The sequence below is a fragment of the Phascolarctos cinereus genome, unplaced genomic scaffold (assembly GCF_003287225.1).
Source record: "Phascolarctos cinereus isolate Bilbo 61053 unplaced genomic scaffold, phaCin_HiC Scaffold_5;HRSCAF=322, whole genome shotgun sequence".
NCBI lineage: Eukaryota > Metazoa > Chordata > Mammalia > Diprotodontia > Phascolarctidae > Phascolarctos > Phascolarctos cinereus.
In genome coordinates, this window is record NW_027555958.1 from 84,533,127 (window position 1) to 84,556,743 (window position 23,617).

Consider the following 23,617-nt stretch of genomic DNA (forward strand, 5'->3'; position numbering starts at 1 on the left):
GATAATATTCCCCACACCTGCTCTAAGCTCACCTTAGGAACTCCCTGAGGTCACTTAATTTTACCTGCCCCACATGTTACTGACATCTAACTTGGCACCTGCCTAATTCTTCCTGCCAGTTGTGCCATTCCAGGGGCCTAACCATGGTTCCAGTTTAGCACTGGCTCCCATACCAGTAACTGTCAACAATTCTTATACTGGGACTGAATAACTTTCACTACAGTGACTAGCTGTTTCATTGCATTGACTAGTCAGCTGTTTGAAAAGTACCAAAGTGGTAAGTAACTAGTAAGCCATCCAGACAAAGCCGTTCCCCACACCAGGGTTCTCATCACATTTGGGGTATGCCACAAATTCAATTCAACTAACATTGATTAAGCTTATTTGTGTAAGGCACTGTGCTGGAGATAGAAAACTGTGAAATACAATAGCACATGTATAAACCATATCAAACTGCCTACCACTTTCAGAAGAGGAGAATGGAGAGAGGGAAGAAGGGAGGGAGAAAAATTGAAACTCAAAATCTTGTAAAAATGAATTCTAAATATTTTTCTTAATATATAATTGGGAGAAAAATAAAATACTATCTAAAGAAAAAAAGCATCTAATCATTAGACAGAATAAAAACAAAAGAAACAGTGAAACAGTGCCTACCTTCAAGGAGCTTACATTCAGCTGAATGTAATTTTAGAAAGGAAAAAAAAAGTAATTTGGGGAGGAAGAGAGCATTACAACTTGGGAGATCATTTGGAGGTAATGCTTATGCCAATCCTTGAAGGAAGCTAGGAATTCCATGAGGCAAAAGTGGAGCAGATATGCATTTCAGGCATGAGGACCACATATTGTAGACATAGAGGTAGTAGATGGACTCTTGAATGGAATTCTTCATGTAGCCATGTAAGGCTACTAGTCAAGTTTGACTGGAACATAGTATACAGGAAGGGAAGTAATGTGGAATAAAGCTGGAACAGGAAAGTAGAGCTAGACTAGAAAGGGCTTTATCATTTCATCCAAAGCATAAAAGAGGGCATGATACCATTGTCATGATACTTTGCCTTGTATACTGCTCAATATTTTCTGAGTGTGCTTTACACAGAGTCATTTGATTAAAAAAAAATCCACCTTGGTGGCAAAAAAAGAAAACAAGCCCAGAGAGTTAGACCATTTGTTCAAAGTAACTCAAGTAGTTTGTAGCCAAGCCATTTACTGGACCCTCTCTCCTGACTGCTAGCTCTGTGTTCCTTCCATAGATGCTCTTCGTATGATAGTCCAGTATATGTCAGCCTAATGACCCATGGCCCATTCCAGGTATGACTGGTCATCTGCAGCCTTTCCTAGATGGCTAGGAAATAGCTATTTATGGTAATGAAGAATAAATGTAGGGACTGGACCTGTGATTTCATCAATGTAAGGAATTCTTGGGTTAGGAAACTCCTTCTACCAGGGCAGACAGGCCCTTCTCTGTGACTTAGAGTCTTACAGAATTGTTTAGAGCAATGAAAGGTTATGTGACTTGATCCCAAGTCTTTCTGGATTCAGGGCAAGTTCTCTATCCACCATGCCACACTCTTTATAAATAAGAAATTATTAATTCATTCAATTCAAGAAATTTTTAATAAAATTTTATTAAATGTTTTAAATTTTTAATTCAATTCAAGAAATGATTCATCTTTATATGCAGCTTTTAAGGTTTAGGAAGCAATTGTCTCACAGCAACTGAGACCAGATTTTGTCACTTTCTAGTACACCGCTTTTCCCCTATAAAGTGTAAATACGTTGTGAGCCTTCTCTCTGATGTATGGCTGCCTCAGTGTCATAGGTAAGGTTTAGTACCAAGTCCTTCTGTGTGCTACTACTTTGTCAGAGAATGGAAAATCAGAGGAGAGTAGTGATTGTCTCTTTGTTTTCACCTCCATTTGAGTCTCTGATGTGCTTGATATGATGTGCTTAATACCCAAAAAAGCACAATTCTAAGCCCTCCTCTTGCAGTTCTTGGTTTTTTTTTTAATTATCATAAACTCAAATAACCATTAATAAAGACTAACAAGCCAACTAAACACATATAATAAGGAATAAGGTCTAACATAAAATGTAAATTCTCAGCATTTAACAGAGTTATTTCAGTCATCTTCAACTTTTTGTGACCCCATTTGGGGTTTTCTTGGCCAAGATACTGGAATAGTTTGCCATTTCCTTCCCCAGGATTTTTACAGATGAGGAAACTGAAGCAAATAGGGTTAAGTGACTAGCCCAGGGTCTGCTAATAAATGTCTGAGGCTGGATTTGACCTCATGAAAGAGGAGTCTTCCAGATTCCAGATTCCAAGCTCTATCTACTGCATCACCTAGCAGCCCATGGTAGAATTAGCCTAATTAATAGACAACAACCCCACCGAAAAGTATTTTCTATATTTTTGTTGGCAGGGACAAGGAAAAGGAAAAGGGGAGAGAAGGAGTTAGGGAAGAGAGAAAATAAAAACTAAGGCAGGTTGTGTGAGAAAAGCTGACCCCAGAATCAGGAAGACCCAGTTCAAGTCCGAACTCTAATTGCTCCTAGATATATGGCCTAGAACATCGTCCCTAGTCAACTCTCTATGCGTGTAAACTGCTCAATAACTTCATTGGTTGGGAAATTTTATTCACAAAGAAATTCCATACACCAATACAATTCTTTATCTGGATATACACATACATACATACATATATATATAGCTGTTAAAGCTTAAAACACTACTAAGACTTTGAGGACACATGGGCAGGAGTAAAGAGGGGAGAGAGAGACACACACACACAGACAGAGAGACAGAGAAAAGGAGAGAGACAGAGACAGAGAGGATAAGCAGAGAAAGACAGAGACCCACAGATGAATAAAGATAGGGAGAGCTGTACTCAGGTTGCCTCTGACACATACTGTGTGACCACTTAGTGTCCCAGATAACTATTTCAGATTCTAGGTACCAATTTAGGTACCAGAGCAGGTACCAATTTGTAATAACAGTAGTAGAGCCTCACCAGGAAATTCCACATACAATCATTAACAATACAGTGAATTAAGAATCCAGTCTAAAGAAAAATATGATAGATAATTAGATAGATAGATGGATAAACAGAAGAAATGTGTGCATATGGAGAAGTATATACATTTGTGCATGATTATCTACATACATATATGTTATAGATATGTGTATATATCAGTGCCACAAAACTCCCTAAAACATCTTTATTGTTAATTTTTTTAAAACTGTGTTATAGATTTCTAAATGGTCAGCTGATATATATTTGGGGCTCTGCTGACTTATTTTACATCACTTCATAGGGGTCTTTCAACACTGCCTTGAATTCTTCGTATTAATCTTTCTCTGCAGCACACAAATCCTCCAAAATATTAAGATGTTATGGATGTCAATCCATTCACCTCTTCTTCCATGTTATACTATATGTTGCTTTGTATCACATCTTTTGGCTTTCCATTGGGATGTGCAGAGGCATGCCACTTAAATAACAAGTCTGGTTCTGCAGAAAAGCCGCTGTCATCAGCCTCCCAGCATTGGCCAGCACTGCGCCTAGTCCTCACCCAAAACATGCCTCAGTGACAGTTTGTGGGATCATAGTATCATCAGTTTCAATCTGGAAGGGGCCTTAGAAGTTCTTGGGTCCAGCTGCTTCATGTTATAGATGAGGAAACTAGAAGCCTGGAAAGGCTTAAGCGATCTCTCAGAGGTTACATGAGTAATAAGTAACAGACAGGATTTGAAACCATGCCTCTGTTCATTTTATTTGCTAATTGTAGAGATCCTGATGGAATTCCTTATTGTAATGAGCAGCAGAGAGAAAAGGTCTCTCTTACCACTATCCAGCTTCCCATTGGTAAATCACCAAACAATCTGTTTTGTTGAAAGCACATACTCAGCATGGTTAAAGGATTGTGAAGGCCAAGAAGGTCATGGGGTCATAATGATAATGATAATGATAATAATAATAATAATACTTGCATTTATATAGCATTTTAAGGTTGTAAAGCGTCATACATGCATTCTCTTATTTGAGCTTTATAACAACCTTGTTAGTTAGATGTTATTTTATTATCTCCATTCCACAGATGAAGAAACTAAGATAGGCAGAGATTAAGTGACAGGGTCACATAACTATTAATGTTATGTATGTAATTATCTGAGGATAATTCAAACTCAGGTCTTCCCGATTCCATTGGCCTTTTTATCTACTATGCCACCACACTGCTTCATTAGAACTGAAAGGGACCCACAGACGTCATCCAGTCCAGTCCCCTAATTTTAGAGATGAGGAAGAAGAAGGAAAATTTAACCAGACAGATCAAATGATTTACCTAATGTCTCACTAGTAGTAAATGAAAGAGGTATGATTTGAACTCAGGACCTCTGACTCCAGAACTAGTACTCTTTTCTGTATCATGCTGCCTCCCTAATGTGAATTCTCTTTTCCTCCAGTAATAAAAATAATAACAACCCAGATTGATATAGCACTACATTTTACAAAATTCTTGACAACAATCCTATTAATTAATTCAAATATTCATATCCCCACTGTACAGAAGGGTATGCCAAGGTGCACAGAGGTGAAATGATTTGCCTATGGCCAAACAACAAGAGCTGAGATTTACCTCCAGGTCTTCTGGCTGTGTCTGGTACATTCTCCATACAACGGTCCATTGGGAGGGAATAGGGGGAAATGTAGTGTGTGAATAATAGCCTTAGCTCATGAAGAGACCAGCTCATAAAATTCACTTGGTTCATGAGGCACCTTCTGTTTGCTTTGCTAAGGAAAGTTAAAAGCCATTAAATTCATACACCAAGGAGATTGTTTGGTCTCCCACATAGTCACTGGTTCACTTCACCGAAGATGGAAGCCTGTAAAAAAACTATAGTTGCATTTCTTCCTTCCCTTCCTTCCTTCCTTTCTTCCTTCCTTCCTTCCTTTCTTCCTTCCTTCCTTCCTTTCTTCCTTTCCTTCTTTTTTCCTTCCTTCCTTCCTTTCTTCCCTTCCTTCCTTCCATCCTTCCTTTCACAGAACTGTAAAAAGACTGTATTGCTACTCTACGTGAATCTCCTTGAGAAGGACTGAGTTTCCTCTGTTGGAAACTTGTGACTTGATAAAAACATTTTTTAAAATAGTATTCATATTTACGTCCTTAGGAAATTATTAGCATACTGCTACATCAGGCTGGAAATTGCTTTCCACGTAGATGTTTTGATTAATTCTTGTGGACTTTTTTTCTTTTTTCTTTTTCTGTCCCAACCTATTATTTACTTGATATGGGGAACTCCTAGTGTGGAAATACCCTCCACTCATGCTGACCGGCAATTCCTGTTCGTTATAGTCTTAGAGAGTTTCCTAGGCATTGAGAGATTTTTTTTTATTTCATAAACTCAAAATCCAAGAACTGGAAAGGATTTTAGTAATTATCTAGTTCTGTCCCATCAGGGCAGCTAGGTGGCGCCATAGTGCATAGCGTTCTGGGACAGGAGTCAGAAAGACGTCTTCCTGAGTTCAAATCTGGCCTCAGGCACTTATTAGCTGTGTGAGCCTGGGCAGGTCACTTAACCCTATTTGCTTCAGTTTTCTCATCTGTAAAATGAGCTGGAGAAGGAAATTGTAACCATTTTAATATCTTTGCCAAGAAAACCCAAATGGGATCACAAAGACTCAGACGTGACTGAAAAATGATTTAGCAGCAACAATATTCTAGTCCCTTCAGATTACAGATGAGGAAAAAGAAATCCAAACTTTCCCAAACTCATACCACTAATTAGTGGCAGAACCAGAACTAGGGTCCAAGTCTCCAGGTCAATGGTATTAGTATCACACAGCCTCCAGAAAACATCTTATTTATAGGATCATCTTACATTGGTCTTTTTGTGTCCCTTCCTTGCAGAATTTTGTAGGTAGAAGCATTTTTACTGACAAAGGGTTACTTTCACATTATTTAGGCTGGTTTTTCTCAAAGAATTCCTTATGGTATGACAGGTATTTATACATACAAAGATATCTAAATAAAAGATATGACAGAGCACCAGCCCTGGAATCAGGAAGACCTGAGTTCAAATCCAGAATCAGACACTTGATACTTACTAACTGTGTGACCCTGAGCAAGTCACTTAACCCTATTGCCTAGCCAAAAAAAAAAAAAGATATGTAGTCAGTCCCCAATACAAGACAGCTATAGAAGAATAAACAGGTAATTTGCATGACCATTCTACTGTATGTACATATACACAGACATGAATGTCCCACTTTGCATTTCATCTAACACCTACCATGTATATATCAATATTTGTTCAAATGAACTGTGAATATATATTGTATAACCTTTAGGATTAAAATAGCACCTTTAATTTACTTTGAGGATTTCCATCAGTGACATAAATTTAAAGTCTGGGCCACCAAGTAAAATGTCTGACTTTTAGCCCCTCACTCCCCAGAAAGACCCACTTCATGAACCATGAAGGGTCCCACCTTCGCTGGGCCCTGAAGACTTTCCCCTACAGGGCTGCTTGAGCCATAGTTATATCCAGGATTCAGTCTTTTGGTAGTAAAGGAAGTGTCCACTTAGGGATCTCTCTGCTACTGTCCTATTTCTTGCTTTCTAGTCAGAGGCACAACAGAAGACAGCAGCAGCTGTGAAGCCCATCCTGATGACTGGGTAGATACTGAATCTATGGCCCAAATGGGGGCAGGGCTCCATGTAAAACCCACTCAGCAGAACATCAGGGTCTGGCCTTAACAGGTGGTAATTTGTAAATGATTCTCCAGGAGCTCTTGTTAAGCACATTCTGCTATAGCCTGGGTCTCAAAGGTGAGCTGTCTTTTTTCAATGTGCGTTGGATAACTTGGTCAGTACGGCAATGTGGTCTACCCGAGCCAAAAGGCTTAATATGCATAATGTTCCAGGGATTCATATAAATCAGTTCCTGATTAAATGGAATGATAAAATGCCTTCAAACAACTCCTGAGTGACTCTATTCTTGGCAGTCATAATGAAATGATCTCCTTCTCTGGATTTGTGAGGGGCTGTTGAGGAAATAGAGATGAAATGTCAGTAGATTGATGACAGCTTAAAAAAAAAATATACCAAGTATGACCACGATCCTCACTAAGAAGCACATGTTAAGCAGCAGCATGGACCCAGAGATAGCACTGAGTGCTATATAAATCGGGCCCACAAGTATCATTGAGTGCCTATTGTATGGCTAGCATCTTGTTGCTGTCCCAGCCTATTGTGGGACTTAGAAGTCTTCAAAGAAAAAAATAGGCTATTGAATATCAGTAGTATAAATATTTTATTAATAGCAATGTGTTTTATTCAGCACATTTTAACTTAGATAAAGGAAAGCTTATGATTTAACTTGAGACATCTACTCCACTGTTGGACATTTTTGAATTGTTATGTCATTTTTTAGTCATAGCTGACTCTCCGTGACCCCATTTGGGGTTTTCTTGGCAGAGATGCTGGAGTGATTTGCCATTTCCTTCTCCAGCTTATTTTTTTCAATATGCAAATACTTTTTTATTTATTTTATTCTGAACTTAATAAAACAAGCATTTCCATAACATAGTAAAATAGAAAAAAAGAAAAGATAATTACTCATTTACAGATGAGAGACTGAGACAAACAGGGTTAAATGACTTGCCTAGGGTCACACAGCTGGTTAAGTGTCAGAAGCCACATTTGAATGCCTGTCTTTTTGTCTCCAGGCTCAGCACTCAATCCACCAGACTGCTTAGATGCCCTATGAATTGTTAAAGATTTTTTCCCCCTTATTTTATCAAGCCAAATCAGTCTCCCTACAACTTCTACCCATTGTTTCTAGTTCTGCTTTCTAGGTCCAAACTAAAAATAAAGTTTGATTCCTCTTCCATATGGCCCACCCTTCAAGTAATTGATCAACACCATCTTGCCCATCCTGGGTCTTTCCTCTCTGGGAAACCTTCCCAGTGCTTCAATATGTCCTCATGTGCCACAGGCTTCAGGCTTTTCACAATCCTGTTTGATCTACTGTAAATGAGCTTCAAGCTTGCTAATGCCTTTCAAAATGTAGAAGGCCCCACAGATGTAGTCTATATATGTCAGATCACAGCAGAGAATAAACCTTTCTTATTTGGGGCCTTGTGCCTAAGATGATACTCCCCTCCCCTCCCCTTTTTTACTGTGCATCATAACTTTTTTTTAGACCATCACAACTAGCTAATTTTGTACCTCCTTATCCTAATAGATAAAGCATTTTTAAGCACTTACTGCATGCCAAGCTCTGTGCTAAGTACTAGGAATGCAAATATAAGCAAAAATAAGCAAAAAAAAAATGCAAATAATAAGCAAAACTATCTTTCCTATCCTCAACGAGCTTCTATTCTAATAGAGGAAGACAACACATAAAAGCGAGGTTGTGATGGTAAATGTTTAATAACCAGCTCTGGAGAGGAAGGGGAGATATACATGTGAGACACACTTTTAGATTTAATCTGCATTATCAGCGTTTTCTCCATTCCTTTCTTAAATCTAAACAATCAAGAAATCAAAAATAAAAGAAATCAAGCCGTGATTTGTAGCCGGCAGGGGAGGAGAAGTGAGAGCGAGATTGGATCTGTGATTAGTATTGGGGAAACTCCCTTTACCGAAGCAGATTTCTCTTGGAGAGTAGCCTCTGGAGCACTATAATTTAAGTAACTTGTTCAGGGTCACACAGCATGTGTGTGTCAAAGGCAAGATTTAAATCCAGGTCTCCCTAATTTTGAAGCTATAAATTCATTATGTTCTCCCTTCTCCTCCTTCTCTTTCTTCCTCTCTCCCCCTCCCCCCTCCCTATCCTTCCACATACAGAATCAATACTAGGCAGTGGGGGAGGGAGAGGCACTAGCAGCCGGGTGCAATCGGGAAAGGTCTCATGAAATAGATGGTTGTTGACCTGAGTTTGGAAGGAAACCATCTGTAGTGCCCTACTTCGGAGAGTTGTGGTGAGGTCCACATGAGACTGTACGCAAAATACTTGGCAAATTTTAAACCCCTGTGTGAATGTCACGCTCTTGTGATCGCCATCCTCGTATGCAAAGGACAGCACATTTGATTATTGTCGAGCTGTCTCCAACCACCCAAACAGGCAGAGATCTGAAAATAGCTTTTCAGAAGTGGGGCCTGAATTTCAAGGGGGTGGCAATAAAAATGAGATGGAGAAATATGCCACCACGTTAGCCTAAGCAATTAAGCATGGTACAAATTTAACAAGATCACATAAACATCTGCTCCGTGACTGCCCTCCCTTGTAACTTAGACTGCCAAAGAACCATGGAGAGAATGATACTTGGCTCCCTTCAATTAGAATAGGGATCTTATCAAGGGCTGGTCTTTTGGGGAGGGAGGAGGGGGAGTAGGAGCTGTAGCTTATAAATCAGAACTAGCCAGATGTTAGTACTACTGTGATAAGACCATGTAAATGCTCCACTACTGCCAGCTTACATCTAATTTAAAGCTTTGTGGGCTACGGGAAATGAGCACTTGAAAGAAATTTATTGTTTGGAAAAAGGCAAGCCTCAAAACTTGCTTTTCATTAGAGATTCCAGCCTAGCAGCTATCCATTTAGTACTCTTCTCTACCTGGAGTGGTAAGGGCACATGTATTGTGATTTTCTATTTCCATTTCAGGTCTATCACCCGACAGCATAAAACTCCATCCAGCGTATTTGGCATCTCTTATATCCATGGTGTGTTAGGAAGAGTCTTGCATTTACAATCAAAAGATCTGGGCTTGAACCCCAGTTCTGCCATTTTCTACTTACTAAAGCAAATTAGTTAACTTCTCTGAGACTGTTTCCCCATATGTAAAATGGAAATAAGGATAATACTTATATACTTTATAGTAAAGGTCAAATGAGAAAATTATTTTATAACTATATAAATATAGCAAATATAGTTGATGTCACTGTCTACTTTCCAAAGCATTTGCTTTTAAAGGAGTTGATTTTCTAACCTATACAAGACTGATTTGTGTTTTCTGCTGCCTGGGTCACCAAGTCACTAAGTTTATATAGCTATAGTTTGTGAGTATATGGCCATGGGATTCATCATTTTATTTGTTATTCTGCAGTTTGAGATGCTGACAGGGTCACTACCATTCCAAGGAAAGGACAGAAAGGAGACCATGGCCCTCATCCTCAAGTAAGTAATAAAACTCATCATTTGAGCACATTCTCATTATTATGGCTGATTGCTAGGAGTAAGGAGAGTTTCTCAGGAGAATCAGATGATTCAGACAATGCAAAAGGTTATTGATTTAGCAGGGGTTAATATGAGATCTGAGAACTTTTAATTTTTTTTCATAATTAAGTGTAATTTTTTGGTAATGTTATTTGTTTTTATGCATTTAAAAATATCTAATTGAGAAAGGGTCCATAGGCTTCACCAGAGTGCCAAAGAGGTCCATGAAACAAATTGGTAATAACCTCTGCTTTAAAGGCTTAACTGGAGACAACCAAGGGAGCACTGTGGGGGAAGCAGGACCCACAGGGCAAAGGTGCTAAGACATCAGGATTCATCACCCAAACAGAGACTGTAGCTGCCATCTCCAAACTTGACTAACCTACTCGCTCCGTACCCTGGAACTAGGGCGAACACCACTAAGGCAGAACATGAAGGAATATAATCAATGATATCACCCAGGAGCCTTGGGCATGACGGACCTGATAACATTGTACAAAGTCATACTTTATTATGGTATTGCCACAACATACCCCCAAAACCCTTTGCATATTTACCCTGAACCCTCAAAAGGCAATGTTCCTGGTTCCATCATGGCAACTCAGAAACTAAACAAGACCAGGTATTTTACAGAAGCTCCCCCACCCCACACACCCCTTCTGCTCAGATGGCTATGGTCTGTTTTCCTAATTCACAAACAGAGAGTTGCCAATTATCTAGGAAGCTGGAAATTCCTAATTTGGAAGTTTGCAAACCAACAGAGGATTACAAAAATGGATTTCAAAAAAGAGAGAGGACAGAAGGGAGGGGTTACCAGGAAGAAGGTAGGAGCTTGGCTGGGGCAGAAACAGCCTGTGTGATTAGAGAAATGTTAGTCCGGTGCAGTTCTTAATAGTACTGTATGATGTCAAGCTCTACATTTGCTTCTAAGAGTACAAATCTTAAGTAGGTGGTTGGAAATAACAATAGACTATTAGCAATATATTTAGTTGCAGAATATCAACTTAACTTCCATCTATGCATGAAATAAATGTCTGGGTGTGGGAAATCATACTGAAAGATTCTGGTGAACTCTCTAACCAAGAATTGATGTTTGCCATCAGAATCCCACAACACTTACCTGCCAAAATTGTTATGAGGATAAAATGGCATATTTGTAAGGAGTTTTGCCAACCTTTGGCTAGCCACCCCAACATCTTTGCCAAGAATGCCCCATGGACATTATGAGCCACAGGGTCATGAAGCATCAGATATGACTAAATGACTAAACCCCCAACAACAACACAAATCATAAAATGCTATATCACATGATAATAGTTGTTATTATTATAACTATTATTATCCTAGAGTTGGTTGTTATTGTTGTTGAGTTGCTTTAGTCATTTTGGGTATTTTCTTGACAAAGACACTGGAGCGGTTTGCCCTTTCCTTCTTCAGCTCATTTTACATGTGAGGAAACTGAGGCAAATAAGGTTAAGTGACTTGCCCAGGGTCATACAGCTAGTAAGTGTCTGAGGCTGGATTTGAACTTGGGTCCTCCTGACTCCAAGGCCATCACTCTATCCACCTTGCCACCTAGAAAGTGAAGGGGGACCCCTGAAAGATCAGTTACTCTAACCTTAGTGACTTGTTAGTAAAAACCCCAAGTAAAAGTTAATTATGTTAACAGCAAGGGTTCTGAACTGAGTCATTTGCTTTGGCCACCACAAAAGCCAAGAGCCAGTGTGATTTAGTGGATTCAGGAAAGCAAGAGAAGAGTGTTGACCAACTGATTGGGAAAAAGATTCTCTTCTCATTCCTCTCTGCATCTGGCTTGCTCTGATTGACCTTGGGTGGGTCACTGTCTCTCTGCCAGATGCTGATGGTGATTAGCATCATTTTGCAATTGCTGGAATAGAAAGAAATACAGCCATCTTCCTCCTTGCTCTAGGTAATCCAGAAACTTCTCAATAGCAGACTGTAGGCAATCAATAATGATTGGTCAAGACTCCTGAATCCATGCCTGAAATCAAGTTTAATTTTTTCTCTTTATCCCTCATACTAGCTCTGTAGATAGAGATGTTCTGTCCTATCAATTTCACAACACATGCCTTGCTCATCATTGCAAAAACCTGCTCTGCATCGGAAATTGATTTCATCTGGTGATCCATAAGAAGGAGGCGGGGTGCATAGCTTAAGTTGCCTCTGAGGGACTATATTTATAGTATTACCCAGGTTCAACACAGATACAATCCTAAGCTATCTCAGGAATAAACATATATCCTTGACAGCTTTTTGCCAACCAGGCACTCTCTAGTCTAGGTTCACATTCCCAGACTTCTCTAGATCTAGCCTAACCTCCACATCAAGGATTCTTAGTTTTGTTTGTTTGTTTGTTATTGTGGTTGATTAGGTCCCTTTGTCAGTCTGATGAAACCTGCAAACTCATCCTAAAGTAAAAAACAGAAATGCATAAAATAAAATACAAATGAAGGAAATCAATTGTAGTGAAATGCAGTTATCAAAAAAAAAAGTTTACAAACCCCAAATTAAGAACCCCTGCTCTGAGTCATTATTGTGCTTTCTACTTAAAGTTCTAGATGTCCTTAGTAGAACTCCCAATAAATTCAAGGTGATTTCAGGGGCACTAGACAGGTGTCCTCGTCCCCAAATATATTCTTATTCAGTTGCTTTAGTACAAAAATAAATTACCAAAATTAAATATTCATTCCTTTAAGTCATTGCCCTTATAGTCTTTGAAAATGTAAATAAGCTCAGATTTTGATCTTGATCTATACTTTCATCCACTTAGGGAATTCCCCACACTAATGAAAATTCCTTCCAGTGAGGCAGATCAGCTAGTAATAGTTTTTAGAGAGTTCCCTGGAACCAAGCAACTTGCCCATGGTCACACAGCTAGAATGTGCCAAGGGTAAGACTTGAAAAATGGTCTTCCTGCCTCCAAACCCAACTCCTTATCCAGTACCCACACTACCTTTCAACACAAGTATTACCTGTACTAACACTTTAACCAGATAACTTCCTTCCCTCTAAGACAGAGCCAAAGACTCTGATACCGGGTCCTTGGAAGAGTGAGATTTTTGAAAAGGGCAGCATTTGAGGGGGTTCCCCAAAACCACTTTGCCTTCTTAACAGTCTTGATAAAACCAGTCCTGGCCCTAGCATTCACTCTAATGTGAGAATACAGCCTCCATTGAGAAATCAAGCATTAAGCAAGGCAAAGGACAGATTCCCTCTTCTTAGACAACTTTCCTGGAATATGATGGGGTGATTGTGGAAAACTTAAACTATTTCTACCTGGACGATCCTAATTAATAGCTGTTAGAGGAACCTGTCTACCTTTATAATTAATGTGCCACCTTTTCTAAGCATTAAAATCAAATCTAAAGGCATCCATTTGCTGGCTGAGTCTCCTTACCATTCCCTAGTTCATTCATTGGAAGTCCCTGATTACATTTTTTATCCTTTATTTGCAAATTGTTCTTGGCAAAAAATAATAATTATAATAACTTAGTTTAGCTCATTATCCTAATTACTGTCAAGAATTTTTTTTTACACTTAGACTTGGTTTGGGGGATAAAGAAACCTGAACATGGCAGTGTATCTACCATTTAAGCATATCCTTATCTCCCTCATAGTTTCAGGAAATGCAAAAGTCAAAAAAGAAAGAGGGAAGATAGGCATGGGAAAACGAATGAGAGGAGGGAGGGAGGAGACAGTGCATTCTGGAAAGGCATCTACAAACTCACAATTAAGAGAATAAAATTACAGCCAGCAGAAGAATCCAAGAGCTAGTCTGCTTAGCCACCCTCCACCCCCAGCCCTGCTGACGGTGCATACACTTGCCATTTTGTACAACAGAGAGCTTCCTGAAAAGTGGAACATAAGCTAAAATTTTTGTAAATTAAATCTTATTTTAAATGAAAGAGGGAAGCAATTTAAAGGAACCCTATTGTGAATCCTTTTGGAAAACAAATAATCCTGCTGCTGCCACCTACCAGCATCCCATCCTAATTTTCTACTTTAAAAAAAAATCTGAATATTTATATATTTGTACTTTAAAATAGAGCATACCATTCCCTAATTTATTTGGAGCTGTGACTTCATCAGCTCCTAGAGAATAGAGATTGTTTCTTTCTCTGTCTTCCTATCCCTAAACCCTAGCACAGTGCCTGGAACAATGTAGGCATTTTCAATGCTTTTTGGTGAATTATTTGCTTCTTTATGAGATGAGCCATACTCAAAATTTCATTGGAACAGAAGGAATAGAAATAGTTCTCTATGAAAGAAAAGCCTAAAAGTGATTCTTTTGATGTAATAGAAAGATTATGCCCATCTTGCCAAAAATACAAGATGTCTTCTTCTCCTCCTTCTCCTCCTCCCCTCCTCCCTCACCTCTCCCCTTCCTTCTCTTCCTCCTCCTTCTCCTTCTTGTTCTTCCTCTCCTTTTTCCTCCCCTTCTTTCTTCTCCTCCTTCTCTTTCTGCTTCTCCTCCTCCTTTTCCTCTTCTCCACTTCTTCCTCTACTACTTCTCTCCCCCTTTTTCCCTCCCCACTTCTTCTCCTTCTTATTCCTCTCCTCCCCTTCCTCTGTCACCTTCTTCTCTAAATGCATTGCTCCATATTTTGAGAACTGGTGTTCCAGCAGACTGGTATTCTAGCAATAGAATAAGGAAGCTCAAGTTATCCCTCTAATATGACTCACCTAACTTGGCAACATGGAAAATTCAACTTTGTGACCTGGTTTCCTTTCACAGCTGGCACAGTGCTTACAGTGCTAGACTGGGACTTGGGACAACCTGACTTTGAATCCTACCTCAGACATTTACTAGCTGTATGACCCTGAGCAAATCACTGAACTCTCTTAGCCTCAGTTTCCTCATCTGTAAAATAGGGATAACAACAACCCCCAAACATATAGAGCACTTTGCAGACATTAGAATGCTATAGAAATATAAGCTATTATTATTATGCCCTTGAAGCTTTAGTTGAAGTTATTATATAGATGCTAAGGCTGAATTAGGTAATGAACTTCATTCAAAGGGTAAGTGGATATAAAGTATATCTATCCATTTCTGAAGTTAGTGAAATCTCTGAAGCAAATGAGAAGTCCTGTCACTTGCTAGAAATGCAGGGTGTCCCCAGAAGTCTTAGTGCAGTTTTGAATATTAAAGCTCAAGACTGAACTAAGACTTTGGGGGCACCTTGGATACATTCAGATCTTGCTTTTAGCCAAGAACATCGATGAATCTGAGTGGCAGAATCACAGAAAGACTGCTAATGCTTCAATGAGACAGGTGTGCTCCTGGCTGACACAGAGGAGGATCTGGGTCCCTGGACTTCAGATGCCGGCACTGACTAGTCAGTGTTTCAGACAGTCTTCAGAAGGGGCTCCCTTCCTCTGTTTTACATATTTACATATATGACAAAACTCTCTTATATTTTTCAGAGCCAAGCTCGGGATGCCTCAGTTCCTAAGCATTGAAGCCCAGAGTTTGCTGCGAGCACTCTTCAAAAGGAACCCTTCCAACAGACTAGGTATGAGTGAACGTGTGTCATTCCTGTGCGTCCCCATGCAATTCTGACTGATAATGTAGATGTGACCATTTGTTCTTCCCTCCCCCTAAACATTATCTAGGGCTATTCCTACTGAGATTGAGAACTCAGTAGTAACAGAAGAGTTCCCAAGGAAGAGCAGAAAAGCTGATGCATACAGCATTGGCCCCCCAGAGCATAAGCTGCACCCATGATCAGTTTCTCTGAGAACTGCAAGTGGCAAATCTCTGTTACAATCATATACATAAGCCATTCCTTCATGTGGGAAAAATGCAAAAAGATAAAGCATCTAGTTTCTGGAGAGGCAGCTGGATCTAATTTCCAGGATGCAATGTATTTGGGGGGGGGGGTTCTGTAAAATTATGGTAAGAATTAATAAAAAAAAAAATCCACACAACTTATTTTCATTACTTTTAGAGCAAGTTTCTAACTAGTTTCCAACCTCAAAAAAAGGCATTATGGGTTGTGGTATCATGTGGTTATTGATAGAGAACTAGCCTCAGTCAGGAAGTTATGGGTTCAAGGTTTGACTTCGTTAGATACTAGCTGTGTGATGTTGGGAAAGTGATTCATCTTCTCAGTGCCCAGGGAACTCTCAAGGACCATAAACTGTACAAACAGTACAGATTGGTAGACATTCCATAAACCAATATTTCTGCTTAAAAAATCTATTGTAAAACTGAAAATAGGATTTTTAATTGCAAGTTCCTTTAAATGTGGGTTTTCCCCCACTTGATGCAAACCCAGCATTATGAAGAACTTGGTTTACCAAAAAGAAAGAAAAGAAAAGTCAATTATGGGGTGATTTTTTTTCCTTACAAATCTCCGCACAAATAATTTACTAAGGATTTCTTAAAATAGCAAACTTTTCTAACATACTTAAAAGATTTTGTGTTGGGTCTGGTGTGACTTCATTGGTACAAGAAACTCCCAAAGTGAAAACACCCTCTCCTAATGTAGATCACCAATAATCCTGCCTAGTCTTCTTTTCCTTTATTAATCATTAATATGCTAAGCAATTGACCTAAGTGGACAACATCAGAGAGGAACTTTCATGGCATGGCACAGCAGCAACCTCCAAAGTAATAGTAAATGTCCAGTGGCCCTTGGGTAAGAGGTCCTGGTAATGAATATAATATGGGCACGTTGCCCTTAAAGGAGTGTTCCTACCCTCTGCCTTGAGATTCATACAATCCTTATATTCACTGTGCTTAAATCAGAGAAACTGAACAAGGTCAGGTATTTTATGGAAAGCCCTCCACTCCCCTTCAGCTGAGATGGCTGTGCTCGTATATAGTTATAGGTAACACCACTTATTTATTACCCCCACAGATATATAACCATTCTCTGACCTTGGCAAGTCATTTAATCTTTCAAGGTCTGTTTCATCATCTCTAAAATACTGATTTCTATGGCCCTAGAGGATCACTGAGAATCCTTCTACCTCTAAGTTCTATTTTTCTATGTATTTCTAAATGCTGTAAAATAAAATTAAGCCTCTTCAGTGATCCTCTTCAAAATTCATTTTTTTCTGCTTAAAAAAGGCAGAAAACAAGAGAAACAGGGCGTAAAGATTATCAGACCCCCAAGTTCCATCTATGTTTCACAACTTCAATATACTTTAAGTGATAAATGGATCTAATCCTACCCAGGGACTGAGTCTTTTACTTAAACTTATTTATACACATAAAAATTCATACATCAGTAGCAACTTGCATCATGAGATGGGTCACCACAGTCACATAAGGCACTAATGAATAAAAAGGCTACCTATAATCATTGCAACACACCTAGTATTTGCAAAACCAGAAAGTATTAATATTTCATATTAATACTTTGCATTTGTGGAGTACTTTGTACTTTTCAAAGGACTTTCATATTTGATCCTCATGGCATCCCTGTGATGGTTTTGTTCATTATTTTCTATTTGCACATTGGATTTTTCAGGGATGTCAGGATTTAGGCTGATACCCTACGTATTTAAGGATTAACTTTCATTTCCCTCCGTTCCTTAAGTAACTGGATTTTAAAGAGAAGAACAATAATTTGATTGTCTATGTGTGGGATATCCTGACTTCAATTCTTACACGTTTTCCCTTTCTCAAGATACAATCATGTCCAAGCTTCCCAAATTGTGAATTATCTATTCATAGAATGAGAAGCATCATACTGGTCATTCCATGCTGCTTTGAGGAAACTCAATTTTTTTATTTTTCTACTATTTTGCTTTGGAAAAAATAGCCACAAAACCTAGGATCTTGTAAACATTAAAATTTAGCACTTCAGGTGCTTGGTTCTTTTAAAAACTGGGGGCCTCTCCTTCCTTCGAAGTCCAGAAGAAAACATTGAATCCTTTCAGTTAGAGATCAGCTAAGTCTTCTTTTCTTTTCCCATGTATTTCCAAAAATATATGGATTTTCCAGTGTCCTATCATTAAGGGTTGGCAGGACATGGGAAGGCAAAAAAAACAAAGGCAGTGAAAAGTAATAACAGCTGGTATTTGTTTTATGCTTAAAGATTATAAAGTTCTTTAAACAGAGGGGTAACCTAGCTTAGTGGATGGAGAGCTGGCCTCAAAGACCTGGGTTCCAGTCCTGATGCAAATGGGCTTATGACCCAAGCTAATCATTTAACCACCCTTCACCCCACCTCCAGAGCTCTAGGTAATTCCCTAAGACTCTAAGTTGCAAAGACAGTGCCAACACGCATTGGTAGAGGGCAATTCCTAACCTGGAAGTTGCCTATATTAATGATATCCAGGACCAGCCCCTATACCTACTGATTTAGGTAGGTATACTTACATATTGTTTTCCCCAGTTTACAAATGAGAAAACCTAAAATCAGAGAGGTTAAGTGATTTGCCTGTGATCACATAGCTAATAAGTAACAGATGCAGAATTCAAACCCCAGGCTTTCCTAACTTGGAGTTCACTATGGTACACTCTCTTCTAATATCAACAGCTGACATTTATTTAGCAACATATGGTTGCCAAAATTCTTTGTGTACATTATTTAATTTAATCCTCATAACAACCTTATGACAGCACAAAAAAAGTATCCCCATTTAAGGGGATTGAGGAAATGGAGCCATATAGGGGTTAAGTGCCTTGCCAATGATTGTACGGTTATGTAGTCCAGAGCATTGACTGGAGTCAGACTAGGTTTAAATCTCACCTCTTATAGGGCCTTGAATTTAATCATCCAACCTCTCTGGTCCTCAGTTTCTTCATCTCTAAAATGGAATTGTACAAGATTGCTTCTGAGTGTCTTTCCATCTTTATACCTAAGAACCATGGGATTTGATGAAGTGTTAGAGTTGAGGTTTAAATACAAATCTGTTAGATTAAAAGTCTTTCTATCTACTAGTCACCACAGTGTACCTGCCATGTTAACCATCTATTGTAATAGTCATTTACTATGACTATTAGAAGTAGTGATTCAGGGGCAGCTAGGTGGCACAGTGGATAGAGTGCCAGCTCTGAAGTCAGGAGGATCTGAGTTCAAATCCAGCCTCAAACATTTACTAGCTCTGTGACCCTGGGCAAATCACTTAACCCCAATTGCCTACCCCCCAAAAAAAGTGATTCAATGCATAGGGTACTGCCAATGGAGTCAGAGGATATGGATTTGAATATCAGCTCTGCTACCTAGTGTGGCCAAAAAAAACAATGAAAGTTGACTATATGGTGATGGAGGACTATGGTGTGGAAAATTGTATATACTTTGACTCAGTTGGTGGCTTGGTGAGTTTCACTGAATTGTTTTTTAAAATATTTGTTATAAGGCTTGTATGGAGAGGGGGGAGTGAAATATTTGGAAATGAAGCTGATATAAACACAGAGCAATATTAGTTTAAAAATAAAGAGCATTAGAGACTTTGTGATCAGATTAACCTGGCAGATTTGGGAAACTGACATTAACGGCTCCATCTTCTTTGAGTATGAAATGATAAAAAATTAAAGTTAAATTTAAAATAGGGCACGATGGATAGAACTCTGGACCTGGAATCAGGAAGACCTGAGTTCAAATATGGTCTCAGCAATTCCAAAAGACTCATGATGGAAAACGTTGTCCGTATCCAAAGAAAGAATTATAGAGCCTGAATGCAGATCAAAGCATACTATTTTCTCTTTTTTTTTCTTTCTCATGGTTTTTCCCTTTTGTTCTGATTCTTCTTTCATAACATGACTAATGTGGAAGTATGTTTAATACGATTTTATATGTATAGCCTATATCAGATTGCTTGCCATTTTGGGGAGGAGGGGAAGGAGAAGAAAATTTGGAACTCAAAATCTTATGAAAGTGAATGTTGAAAACTATCTTTACATGTACTTGGAAAAAATAAAATACTATTAAGTGGGGGGAAGGGGAAAAAATGGCCTCGGGTATCTAATAGCCCTGTGTGACCCTGGATAAGTCTGTCAACTTCTGTTTGCCTCAGTTTTCTTATCTGTAAAATGGGGATAATAATAACACCTACCTCCCAGGGTTGTTGTGAGGATCTAAGGAGATAATCATTGTAAAATGCTTAGTATAGTACCTGGCACATAGTAAGTGTTATATAAATATTTTTATTACATTTTTATTATTATTATTATTATTATTATTATCATTATAGAGTACCATCTTCACTTTTGTCAGTGAAAAGAATGAAGATTTATGTTTCTCAGGGAAGAGAAATTTCCAACTATACATATAGGCAGAATGACCCAGTGAGGGATCAGAATCCCAAAGAAAAAAGACTGTATTTAGGAATAGCTCCATCGTAGATTATTGGTTATGTCACTGTCAATTGATCAGTCCATTTCCAAGGATTCAGGAAAACACTTTCCAGTTTATCTTCTTTTGATTTTCCTTTCAGCTCCAATAACAGAAGCCTTTTCCATGGCTTGAGCCAAAAGAATTGGAGTCTATCTTCCCTCCCCATCTTTCCACTAACAATAGAAGCCTTCTAAACTATCTGGCAAGCCTATCCTAAAATTCAGCCAATGGCTCCATACTGTCTCTAATGTTGTGAGCTCTGAGGCCTCTGGATTGTAGCTATAGGACTTAACCCTAGAAGCTACCATAAGACTGGATTTCAAGATCTTCTCTCTTAACTGGTTGGAGCATCTTTGCCTCTGGACTGGGAAAGACTCAATAATGTAGAATTTTCTACTTGAAACTGCTGATGGTAGTTTCTAAAAACAGATTAAAAAGGAAAGCACTAGAGATTTAAAACTAGTGTTCACATGCGCAGACACATACACATTTTAAATAGAGACAAGTGTATATGTAATTTCTTTTGATAACTCTATTAAAAGAATTCAAGCCAAATGCTCATAGTCTTACAAAATTTTTTTAAACCTGTCACTGTGGTTTCAAAAGGGACATTAATCTTCATCTTTAGGGTAAGATGTCAGGCATAAGAACCTTGATTCAAAGGCATATATTAAAGCTACACGCTTAGTTTTATTCCAGTCTTTGAACCCATAAACCCCAACATTCAGCTTTTCTCAGATTCAGTCAGGAATTGAAATATGATGCTTCAAGGGCTTCTCTAACAACTGCTTCATCCTGCCTGTGAAATTTCCCAGAAGCTATTTTTGTGTTTTTGATGACTAAAGCACTTTTATTTGCCCTTATTTAAGTTGGGGAGCTTGAAAAATGAAATGTCATGAAGTTGAAGCTTGATTTTTTAATCTTTAGTGTGAAGTTTATAATACAAATCTTCCTCCAACCTACAGAGATTGTACCAGACTTTTACTCTATAGATCTTTTAACTAGCTGGCTTCTGCTATCTTTCTGCTATCATGGTCTCACTACTCTTTAGAGATGTCAGCAAATCTTTCATATTGTAATAAAAATGGAGAGTGTTAGGATTTTAAATACCTCAAGAAAGAAGATGAAATATATGTAATCTTAGTCTTTAAGCTATATAATATTATTCTCAGCTGGGTGAAAACAAACTAAATTGTGGGTTCAAATGCCAGCTTTGCAGCTTACACTCTACATGACAGCTGAGCCTCAGTTTCCTCACGTATAAAATTAGTAGATTGGATTAGATGACCACTAGGTCCCTTCTAGCATTATATCTGTGATCCTATGAGCTAAAAACCATGAGATTGAATTATTATTTAAAGATTTCTTTTTCTCTCTGGTAGAGGTGGTAGACAGAATCATTATTTAATTTGATTCCCATGAAAAACTAATCTGCATTTTCACAAAATGAGACTATACTTCTAAATTTCTCTGTGAAACTTGCTATTGTCACTGTTGTTATTCAGTTGTGTCTGACTCTTTGTGACCCCATTTGAGGTTTTCTTAGCAAAGATACTGGAGTGGTTTGCCCTTTCCTTTTCCAATTCATTTTATAGATGAGGAAACAGAGGCAAACAGGGTGAAGTGATCTGCCCAGGGTAACACAGCTAGAAAGTATCCCAGGTCAGATTTGAACTCAGGAAGACGAGTCTTCTGACTCCAGGCCCAGCACTCTATCCACTGTAGCAACTTACTTTATGGCATGCTTTTTCTTTAAGAAAAGATTTGCTGTTCAGCCTACTATTCACGTTGTGTTACCGACCCTTTTTCACCAGACATGCTGATTAGCTATAGGGTGAAAAAGAGGGGAAGAATCTTAAGAGAATGAAAAATCTAAGTAGTAATTGTCAATCAGTGAATATTTATTAAGAACCTGTGATGTGCCAGACACTCTGCTAAGCAGTGCGGATAAATGCAAAATTAAAATGGTATTTGCCTTTATTATCTGTATGTCTCCTAATCCTCCCAGTTCCGTTCCCTTCCACTCTCACTTAGATATATGGAAATCTCTTCACTGGGAAATATAAGAGAGTAGTTCTCTATGTGAACATTCCTAGGATTATAATAATAGAAATTTCTTCCTTGCTCTCCAGTTCAGCCTCTATGTTTTCTGAAAGTGGATACACATCACTTTTTCTGCTGTTTGGTAGTAAAATAGGAAGCAGAGGAAGATGACAATGGACATAGTTACTAGCAAGCCCTTATTCCTGTAATGAAAGCCTCACCGTTTTGAGGGATATTAAACAGGCATTCTTAAACCTTTGTATCCCCTCTACTGAGATAATTATGAGGAGGAGGAATAATGGAAAAGGTCCTGTTTACCTTAGCATCATAAATATCCTCATCCCTGACAGAAGTCTATAAGGGCAGACTACCAGAACACTGAAGATTGTGCTGGAAATCTGATGATGATAAGAGACAAAGCTATATAGCCTTGACAAAAAGGAAGGAAGGAAAGAAGAAAAGAAAGAAATGAATCCTTACTCTAATCTGCTAGAGAAGACAAACCATCCTGATTCAGCCTTCCTCAGGGAGCCCCTTATGCAAGCTACCCAGAATTCAGCTTTGCTTTTCAAACTAGCTAATGGTTGAAGAAAAAATTTCAGTTCATATTTTTTATTAAGAAAAATCAATGTGCTCTGATCTCTTCATTGTCCCTCTTTGGTTTAAGAGAAAACCCTCTCCTCTAAAGAAATGAGTGAACCAGAAGAAAAGGAACAGACAAGAAAGCTATCTTTTCTTTCTGTGATTCTTCTGCACTTAGTCACACTCTTGACCTTTTGTGTAGAGTAGCTTGGGAATCTTATGGCTCACTCATCAGCCTTGGTTCTGACATCCTTTCCCTTCTGAAGGTAGTTTTCCCCATCATTGCTTAATAGGGACAATGACTTCCTGAACCAGATACTTAGCAAGACTGAAAAGTTGCTGATATTCAAACGTTGAAATTATTGTTCACTATCTCAAGAGACTGTATGAAGTACAAATTGGATTATATATAAATGATAAATGCAAAGGAAGCAATTCAGTGGACAATGTGTA

General features: G+C 38.5%; 1 protein-coding gene across 6 annotated transcripts in view; it reads left to right on the plus strand.

The window, feature by feature from the left end:
- RPS6KA2 (ribosomal protein S6 kinase A2) overlaps window positions 1-23,617 on the plus strand; it is a 547,475-nt gene that overhangs the window by 436,474 nt on the left and 87,384 nt on the right. For all 6 annotated transcript variants that reach the window (XM_078155047.1, XM_078155048.1, XM_078155049.1 and 3 more), the window contains 2 exons: window positions 10,114-10,184; window positions 15,672-15,760. In XM_078155047.1, coding sequence (XP_078011173.1) covers window positions 10,114-10,184; window positions 15,672-15,760 — 160 coding nt within the window. The remainder of the gene's footprint in view (window positions 1-10,113; window positions 10,185-15,671; window positions 15,761-23,617) is intronic.